Raw genomic sequence first — 10,155 nt, forward strand, 5'->3', positions numbered from 1 at the left:
GAACTCACGGACCGCGAGATCGTGACCTGGCTGAAGTCGGACGCTTAACCGACTGCGCCACCCAGGCGCCCCAAAAGAGAGATATTTTAAAAAAGAAGACGAGGAGGAGGAGATGGAGAGGAAGAAGTGAGGAAAGCATTTCAGCAGAGGAATCAGGCAGATTTCTCTGGCCGTGTGGAATCCATTGGAGGGGGCAAGACTCAGGATGGGAAGACTGGATAGGAGATTCTTACAAGAACAGAGGTGTCCAGCAGCCTGGACAAAGACAAAGGCATTAAAGCATTTTAAGGCGGACCAGGGATCTAGAACTTAAATAACCTGTTGACCACCTACATCTGGGGGAAAGGGAAAGGAAATGATGAAAGGTGACTGATGGGCTTTGGCTCAGACAACAAGACGAACTGGAAGGAAGGAACAGGTTTTAGGAGAAGGGCATGAATTGACACATTCAGTAACTGAATTATTGAGTCTGAGGTTCCTAGAAGAGACATTCAGGAGACCACTCATATAGACAACTTATATATAAGGAGACCCTTACATAGGGTCTGGAACTGCTGATTTGTCAGTAGTGGATAAGGTCTTGAGAAGGCAGGTCAGTGCTGGGGAGTGTGTGGGGGGAGGAGAAGAGACGGCAGAGTTCCAAACCCTAGAAAACACCAATATTTAAAGGGGAGACAGAAACAAAGGAGCCTGCAATGAAAGCAAAGGACTGGCCAGAGAGGTAGGTGGGAAACTAGGAGTGGGGAGAGGGTTTAGTAGCAGCCAAGGGAAGAGAGAATGTTTGAAGAAGAGAATAGCCAATTGTACCCACGCTGTTGAGAGGCTCTCTAGGGCAAAGAAGGTGCAATAAAGAGGCCTTTTAGGACACTGGTGGAAAGAGCGTCAACAGAAGTGTAAGGGCAGAAAATCTAGGTGACCCACGGAAGTGGTGTGAACCAGATGTACGGAAGCAAAGTCAGAGGGTGTGCTGTTCTTTCACGGAGCTAAGTGTGAGTCTGGGCTTGATGGGCCCATTCCTTCCATTCATCACTGTAGACCCATTGCCTAGAACACATCCTGACACACTGCAGGCATTCAGTACATATCTGCTGAAAAAGCAGCTGCTGAATGTAAGATAGGACGGTTGCTGGAGGATGGCGTGAGGTCCAGGAAACTTTATGAGTTTATTTCATTATTTTTAAGATGGCAGTGCATGAGTGCATTTATTTTTTTTTTTCAACATTTATTTATTTTTGGGACAGAGAGAGACAGACCATGAACGGGGGAGGGGCAGAGAGAGAGGGAGACACAGAATCGGAAACAGGCTCCAGGCTCCGAGCCATCAGCCCAGAGCCCGACGCGGGGCTCGAACTCAGGGACCGCGAGATCGTGACCTGGCTGAAGTCGGACGCTTAACCGACTGCGCCACCCAGGCGCCCCCATGAGTGCATTTAAATGTTGAGAGGAAGAGACCACGGATCAAAATAGAAGTTCAAGTTATAGGAGAGGGGATGATTCGTGGAGCAAGAGCCCCAAGAAGAGCAGGAAAAGCTGCTTTAACTTCATTTTAATTTTAACTAGGCTCAGGGCACTTGGGTGGCTCGGTCGGTTGAGAGTCCGACTTCAGCTCAGGTCATGATCTCATGGTTTGTGAGTTCGAGCCCTGTGTCAGCTTCTGTGCTGACAGCTCAGAGCCTGGAGCCTCCTTTAGATTCTGTGTTTCCCTCTCTCTCTGCCCCTCTCCTGCTCATAGAGGGAGGCTCTATGAGCCTCCACCCAGTGTGGGGCTTGAACTCATGGCCCTGAGGTTAAGAGTCGCATCTTCTACTGACTGAGCCAGCCAGGTAAATGCTGCTTAATATGTCCCATGGTGAGTACAAGGATTTGAGGGGTAAGTGATAGGGGAAGCCTCCTCTTGGCTCACACTCTGGTAAAGTTCTGGTTATCGTCCCAAAGTCTTCCCTCGTCCGCTCAGAGGCTGAATTTATTGATTCAGTATGTGAACAGGCTTTGGGCCTAAGGAGGCCCCAGACCCATGATGGTCTGTCGACTACATTACATGAGAGGGCACAGCGCAGGGACTGTAATGGTGTAGGGTATCCGAATTCAACAGCGACTTTGGCATACATGGTGCTCAGAAAAGAGTACGCAGACAGGGTGGGGACAGGTCTGAAAACAAAAACGGAAGAGTAGATTTAGCTCCAAGTACCACAGAATGGAAGGGGTTGACTTGTCAGTGTCACCCCTGAAAGCAAAAGACAGGAGTTGCCGGAGGAGGACTTCAGCACAGCCAAGGGTCCTTGACGTCTTGGTCTTTCTTCCCTTTTCTTCTCACGATCAATTCTCCCTGAGGGACCTCTTCTGACCTCTGCCACCATGGCTGATGACTTCAGTTCTGTATCTCTTGCATGAAGATATGTTCAAATCCATATATATCACTACCCACCTGCCATCTCCACTTGAACTTCAAACTCAACTTGTCCAAAACGGAAGTCCTCAGAAATCTGAGTCAACCTTGCCTTTCCTTTTCCCACAGTCCACAGTCCAAAGCATAACCAAATTCACTTTTCCCCATCCCTATTGCCACCAGCTTGGTCCCAGCTGTCACTGCTATCTGCCTTGATATTGTCAATAGCCTTCTCATGGGTCTCACTAAATCTACGGTTGCTCGCTTACAATGTATTCTCTTAACAGAAGATTTTTTTAAAAGATTTTTTAAAATGTTTTTTTATTTATGGAGTACTTGGGTAGCTCAGTTGGTTAAGTGTCTGACTTCAGCTCAGGTCATGGTCTCACAGTTTGTGAGTTCGAGCCCCACATTGGGCTCTGTGCTGACAGCTCGGAGCCTGGAGCCTGCTTTGGATTCTGTGTCTCCCTGTCTCTCTGCCCCTCCCCTGCTTGTGCTCTCTCTCTGTCTCAAGAATAAATAAACATTAAAAAATTTTTTTTTAATTTTTTTATTTGAGAGAGAGATTGAGAGAGTGGGAGTGGGAGAGAGGCAGAAAGAGAGAGAGAGAGAGAGAGAGAGAGAGAGAGAATCCCATGTAGGCTCTGCACTGGCAGCACAGAGCTCGACGTGGGGCTTGATTCCACAAACCATGAGATCATGACCTGAGTTGAACTCAAGAGTCAGACACTTAACGGACTGAGCTACCCAGGCGTTCCAAAGCCAGAGAGATCTTTAAACAATACAAATATGATCATTTGCCTGATTAACACACTCCGGTGGCTTCCTGGTTGTTTTGAAGAAAAGAACAAAGCCTTTAGGAGGGTCTAAAAGGTACAGGTTGCTTGGGCCCCTGGGTCATTCCTCAGTGTCATCTCCTTGATTCTCTGCCCTCAAGCTACCTAAGTATTTCTGTGCCTTGAAACTGTCATGCATACTTTCGTGCTTCAGACCTTCACACCCTGCTCTTCCTTCTTCCTGGAAGGCCGTCCAGGCTCTTGCCCACTTCCCCTAGGTAATTCCTCATACTCAAGAATTCTTCCCTTCTGGGCTCATCTCAACTGTTCCATCTTAGGCAGCCCACATGAGCTCACGCGCATCTCCTTACCTGCCCGGTAGCAACTGGTATTTTTTTTAACTTTTTTTCTAAATTTTATTTATTTACTTTGAGAGAGAGAGAGAGAGAGAGAGATACACAGCATGAGTGGGAGAGGGACAGACAGAAAGGGAGAGAGAGAATCCCAAGCAGGCTCCACACTGTCAGCACAGAGCCCGATGTGGGGCTCAAACTCACAAACTGTGAGATCCTGACATGAGCCAAAATCAAGAGTCAGGTGCTTAACCAACTGAGCCACCCAAAGCACCCCAGAAACTAGTATTTCTTTCCTTCATCACACTTATCCCAGTGGTTATTAAGTGACTGTCTCCTAAACTGTACAACGCTTGTCTTTGCCACTGGATTATGGGTTCTTTGAGAACAAAGACTCCTTGCCTTGCTCTCCACAGTATTTCCAGGGCCTAGTACATAGTACAATTGGACAAATGCAGTTTAATAAATAAGCAAACAGTATTAAAGCTGCAAGACAAAGGAATGAGCACCCTGTCACTGGAGGTATACAAGGAGCGGGGCTGGATCGGGAAGATTGCCAATGAACCCCGTCCATGTGGAAAGGTCCAGTATTCTGTGCCACACGAGACAGATTTCCAGGGAAGAAGGCATCCCTGACAGCCACACATGTCCTCCTCCTGTACCTTACTCCACTTCAGGTAAAGCAAGCACAAGGTACCTTCCCCAGTGGGCATGGCTCCGGAGCCAGGCGCTGGGGCTGGCTTCCAGTCCGTGCAGTACTGTGTCGCCATAGTCCATGAAGGGCTTGTTAAGCCTGTGGGAGAAAGTACACACACAGTTACCAAGAGGCACTTTAACCTAAGATCATGTACTGAAAAGTCAGGAGACACACAGCAAGGCAGGACCCCGCTAGAGTGGAAAGAACACTGGGGCAGAGACCCAAGTCCTAGTTCAGACTTAGACGCCTGGAGGTACTTCTTGGGTGGCTTGTGTTCCTTCCCTGTCAAGTGGGGTGGTTACTACATGACAAGGGTAATAATGCATACCTCACGTGGGCACAGTAGTTTTCAAGTCCATGATCCCAGTGGATTCTCTTCACAGTTCTCTGAGGCAGGGTTAGGCATGGATTGTTTATGCCTGATTTCCAGATGAGCCAAGCAGATAAGCCCAGTGGCCTGATCAATATCACCTATTGAGTCATATGGCAGAGCCTTGCCTTAGATCCCTGTCCCACTGCTTTTCTCTTTTCCTTGGCCTTCTTGGACGAAATTCAGAACTCTGGCTTATTTAGGAGGTTTCTGGGAGGTCCCTGAGACCCGAGTATCTAAAGGAATCACCGGGAGGATGCTGTTCTCCTTACCTGTGGCAGAAGTGCCGGGCACACTTGACCAGGATGTGCATACAGTGGCAGGCGATGAAGCCCATTGCCAGCAAACTGAGCGGGCCCATCTGGAAGAAGGGGGAGTCAAGGGAAATGGGAAGAGAGAAGAGGATGGACTTATGAAGAGCACTGCAAGGAGATGCCTGGTAGCACAGACGCCATTCAGCACTCGAGGGCCTTTCCAGCAAACTGCTTTGCAAGTCCCTGCTTGCTAAAGCAGCAACAGCTATTCTTTCGAGTATAATCTCAAGTGGTACTCCGATAAAGTACCTAAAGCAATTCCAGTGGGTGTTGTGGTGGGAGTAGGGGGCTCCTTCTGAGACCCCCTACTGAGCGCTAGTGCTCCATAGGACACAACTGGAAAACTAGTCATAGTCCAACCTCTGCGTCCTACAAGGGAGAAAACGGAGTCCCAGAGAAGGGACAGAGTGGCCAAGGCCACTCAGAGTCTGTGGCAGAGCCAGAACTCAAGCCCTGGCTAGATGTCTAGACTCTAAGTCTGGACCCAGCTGCCTCCCAGAAAGACTGCTCATTGCAAGCCACTGAAAACCCTTAGAGCCTCTCCTCCCACTTCCCTTCTACAATCCAGTCATACTGGTCCGCCCCCCCCCCCCCCCCAGCAGCCCCTCTTACCAGGATGCCCGCATTCTTCACAGCCAGGGGAAGTCCCAGGATCCCTGTGCCCATGTTGCCTTTTACCAGGTGAACCAAAGTCTGGAATGCTCTAAAGGAGAAGAGACATGAGGGTGTAGGTGTTTGAAGGTGAGGAGGTCCAACAGGCTCCTCTCACAGCATGCCAACACCAGAGTTCAGCTGGATAGGCGGGCTCCCGGCCATCTCTCGGTCCCCATGGCCTTGACTGGCACCTCTGGGTTTCCTGTGGGGTAACCAACCATCTCAGTTTGCCAAAACTCTTCTGGTTTTAGCAGCTAACACTCAGTGTATACGATTCTAATATTCAGTATATAATAGACACTATGCTAAGTACTTTACCCATATTACCTCATTTAACCCCTTGTCAAGACTAGGAAGTAGGTTATTGCTTTTATTTTGCTGATGAGGAAACTGAGCACAAAGATCTTTTTTTTTTTTTAACGATATGTCCAAAGATAGACTAGGGAGTCAGGATTTGAACCCAGAACTGCCTCAGAGTCCTTGTTCTTTACCCCACTTTCACTGGACTGCCTCCTAGAAATAGGCCCAGACAGATGCATAAAGAGATAATGCTATTTCATAACCGAGGAAACAGAAGCCCAGAAAGGGAATGATCCAAGGTCAGAGAACTAGTAGCTGAAATAGGACTGAACTCAGAGAAAAGGGAAAAGGGCTGGCAGTAAAGAGAAATCATGGTGACTTCTGAATAAATAGGTCAGATGACTTGGGTCTCCAGATGGGGTCTATTGAGACAGGATCATTTGAAGACTGGGCTCCAGAGGAATTTCTTTTGCCCCTCAGGCCAGGACATCAAGCTAGGGAGTGGCTTGCTTCCTTCAACCCCCAACAAAAACAAAACCAAAAACTCAGACCCCTTCTTTAAGACAGAAGGGAAGGTTGTGTGAAGGACACCATCAGGGCTAAGTTCCAGGGAGGTGAATTACAAAACAATCTATTGCTATACCTCTTTGTACGTGGACCAGGTTAAACCAAGGTGGGTGTTGGGTTCACATCCACAACTTTAGAAACACTGGAAGTACCCTACGGGAGCTTTCCAGCAAGGACACTGACTGTGATGTATTCTGGAAGGAGCCTGGTCTCTGAGGTTGGATGAACCCGGGATTAAATCCCAAGGCCACTACTTAACTAGCTGTGTCATCTTGGGCAACTCGTCTACTTTGCTAAGCCTCTGCAAATGTTGGAATGTTGGGACGAATGATATTTTTAAAGGATTGCCCCAACCACCCTCATCTTTATGTTAATCCCTAGATCCTGTAGCTTTCCAAGGATCTGCCCATCCATTTGTTAAGGGTTAAAGAGAACAATTGAGGGGGAAAGAGGGCGGAGAGTCGGGTGCCTTCCTCTCTCCCTGTGGGTGTCAGCATCGCTGACTGAGCACTTGTGCCGGCTCTCCAATAATAGGCTTGTTTTGCAACAAGGAAAGGGTCAGTAGGTCACGTTAGACATTTCTAACCAAAGGACTTAGGAAATCAGAATTTAACTTTGGGCTACCCAGCCAACTTAAAAACTTAGTGGGGTGAGCTGGGCAAAGCACTGGGCTGGGAGGCAGGAGACCCATGATTTATGGCCCTAACTCATTTGTTGACCTTGGACCTTTCTGGGATTCACAGCATCCAGCTTTTAAGGGTGCTGTACTTGAGGGCTTTATGTACAAATCACCTCTGCAGCCATCCTGGGAGGAGTGAAATGTCATTTCACAGAAAAGAAAGTGGGGCACAGAGAAAGTTCCGTCACTTGCTCAGGCCAGTTAGTAGCTAAGTGGGAATGTGAACTCGGGAGAGCTGACCTGAGTTCCATGCTTGCCTGACTTGTTTCTCTTTCACTCCAAAAGCCACAGAGGATCCCTCTACTTCTCTCATGCTTTTATTTCTTTGATTCTTGAGTAGTTGAAATTGCCTCCAAACCACGTGTCGGTTTAGGACGTGAGAGCTAGTCTATTCCCCCGAAGGCCTTGGATTGAGAAATATCCCTACTCAGCAGTGGATGGCCCCAAGGCCTGGAGAGTTCACCCTCAGTGTCAGGAATTCACAGCCCCCAGGATTAGCCCCCGGGGCAGCTGAGCCCTGTCTGGTGGAGTCATTGTGTCCACAGGGTCCTGGGCAGCAATGGAAAGGAGATTTGCTCGCCCTCCCCGCTGCTCGTCCCCTCCCTTCAGGTGTAATTCCCACAGGCAGCCTCTCTAAATTCGTGCTGAGGCCAAATTAGCCCCATTTTGCATATGGGGAAAACTGAGGCTTGGGGAAGGGAAGGTGCAGAATCACAAGGTAAACGCAGGTGTTTTTTCTACTACACCAGTGGGGTCAACAGGTTCTCTTGAAGCGGCGGCACTCTCCACCACGCCACCTCACCCACATTTCCTAAGTGGACTGGCCACTCTGCTTGAGTGGTGGACGCCGAGGTTGCTGAGCCCCGTAGCTTGGCTTCCCCACCTAAACTCCTTCTGCAGACCCTTCCTTGTCATGGTTTCCAAGCCCCCTCCACTCCCAAACACACCCCAAGGAGGTGGAAGAAAGTCTTCCTCATACTGTGCTTTTGATGTCCTCACCATTGAAGTAGACGCCGAAGTAGAGGCCAGGGTAGCTTGAGGATGGGGTGGGTGGTGGGTAAGGCGTGGCTGTCGGTGAGGCCACTGTGGTTTTAAGCCCAGATCTCACCTTCTCCTCTGAGAAGTTGGGGATTCTGCCCCACTTCCCAATGGTCAGGATTGACCAGGAACAAACCTGACGTAGGGCCAGCACTGGATTCTAGCGCCCCTCCTGCCAATGGCCCAGTGCGTGGCCTGGGGTAACTAGGCCTTAACGTCCCCATCTGCACCTGTGGAGGGCGGGACCACAAGTCTCCGCTCTCATCTGGACCCAGTCTCTGACTGCTCCGTTTGTGACCTTGGTTTTCCCATCTGCACAATGGGGTGGGGGTCAGACGCAGCCACTCGAGGGTTTTTGCCAAGGCAAGCGTCCGGGCTCGAAGGCAGAAATGGGGGTGGCAGAAAAGAGCACTCACGTTATGCCTGTGGTTTTCTCTAAGCCTGGCGACTCGGAAGGGTGTCCATCCCAGAAACTGGAGTCCTTGCTGTGCAGCCTCTTGGCACTTTTGGGTGGGTACCTGAGGTCCAGTTTGAGGTCAACGGCTCCCTGGGGGCCCCCGGCACTCTTTGTCACGGGCATGACTGTTTCCGAGAGAGGGCTCCGGGTGATGAGGAGGTCTGCTCTGGAAGGAGGCAAGCAGGGAGGTATCTGTCAGGTGCAAACCCGCAGCTCAGCGGCTTGGCTCCTGCCTCAGCAGGCTCTGGCGGAGCTGGAATGAGGACCCGCCCACCTCCCCCGGAGCGCACTCGTCCTGCCCCAAGGAGCCCAGTGCAAGAGAGGCTGGAGCAGGACAGGCAGGAAGGGATCTGGGAGGGGAGTTACCCACCTCACCTGCACCAGTGACTGCAATACCCATTATTTTAAGAACTCACATTTATGAAGCCCTTCACTAAGAGACAGATGTTCTCCTGAGTGCTTTGCCTACATTTTCTCATTTCATCCTATAAATTAAATGCCAAGGAAATCAGACCCAACTAAAGGGACCTGCCTGAGATCATATAGCTAGAAAGTGACAGAGTAGGGACCAGAGCCCAACTCGTCAGGCTTTTTTTTTGTTTTTTAATGTTTTTATTTATTTTTGAGAGAGAGAGACATAGAATCTGAGAGAGGGAGAAATAGAGACTTGCGCGTGCGCCAAGTGGGGGAGGGGCAAAGAGAGAGGGAGACATAGAATCTGAAGCAGGCTCCACGCTCTGAGCTGTCAGCTGTCAGCAGAGTCCCATGCGGGGCTCGAACTCATGAACCACGAGATCAAGACCTGAGCCGAAGTCCGTTGCCTAACCATCTAAGCCACCCGGCAGGCTTTTTAACTAACACCTTATTTCTGTCTCCAAGGGAATCCTATACATCCCATCTCCTTATTCATCCCAGGTTGGGGGCTCCACTTCCCACTGGCTGACATCTGTGGTAAGGCCTCCTTCCGGGTGCTTCCCTTTCTTGGGAAAAGTTGGGAGAAAAAAGAGCCAGTACTCACCCACCTCCAGAAGCTTCTTAGCTTTTGTGGAGCTCCAGGGAGAGAGCCGTGAGGGTTCTTTTGGAAAAGGCAGAGACTGTAACAACCCCCAGCCACATTTCACTGGGTAGGACACTGGCGCCTGGAGAGCACGTGATTTGCCTAAGGTCGCACATGACATTCAGGATTGAACTCCGTAGCTAAAGAAGGCCTTGAGGGGGTTTCTCTAGTGTTCCAAGCTCTGTCATTATCTCTGCTTCAGTGACAGATGAACAGGCCAAGATTTCCTCCTTCCTTCAAAATTATAGCATTTTACTCAAGCCACACCGCTCCCTGTACCATCATCTCATGGGCCAAAGGCTTTGCTCCAATGATCTCTCAGCTAACTGGTGGCGTCTGAGACAGATTTGTCCGGGCCCTCCCTTCCACGGGACTCCTTCCAAGGTCCTGGGTGCAATTTTGAATTTGTAATTTTGTATTCTTATTCCGAAAGAGGCCCTTTCCACCCCTTACCGACACCCCCCACCCACCAAGTGGCTTAATCGTCAGGCTCCAAAAAACCTGGCT

At 49.8% G+C, this 10,155-nt stretch overlaps 1 protein-coding gene across 6 annotated transcripts in view; it reads right to left on the reverse strand.

Annotated features, from left to right (window-relative positions):
• Positions 1 to 9,940, reverse strand: part of SLC36A2 (solute carrier family 36 member 2) — a 34,262-nt gene extending 24,322 nt beyond the window's left edge. For 3 of the 6 annotated variants that reach the window (XR_005797714.1, XR_005797713.1, XM_040498108.1), the window contains exons 1-5: positions 9,610 to 9,939; positions 8,551 to 8,757; positions 5,509 to 5,599; positions 4,855 to 4,943; positions 4,213 to 4,308 (exon numbers count right to left, since the gene is read on the reverse strand). Coding sequence is in view for 4 of the 6 variants with exons in the window: in XM_040498108.1 (XP_040354042.1) it covers positions 4,213 to 4,308; positions 4,855 to 4,943; positions 5,509 to 5,599; positions 8,551 to 8,714 (440 nt within the window). In the remaining 2 variants the exon portion in view is untranslated. Of the gene's footprint in view, positions 1 to 4,212; positions 4,309 to 4,854; positions 4,944 to 5,508; positions 5,600 to 8,550; positions 8,837 to 9,609 lie in introns of those variants that run through there. The other 3 variants (XM_040498144.1, XM_040498133.1, XM_040498123.1) reach the window with 3 other exon arrangements.
• Positions 9,941 to 10,155: the final 215 nt, after the last annotated feature.

This window comes from Herpailurus yagouaroundi, unplaced genomic scaffold, assembly GCF_014898765.1.
Source record: "Herpailurus yagouaroundi ecotype Mexico unplaced genomic scaffold, PumYag 29, whole genome shotgun sequence".
Classification (NCBI taxonomy): Eukaryota; Metazoa; Chordata; class Mammalia; order Carnivora; family Felidae; genus Herpailurus; species Herpailurus yagouaroundi.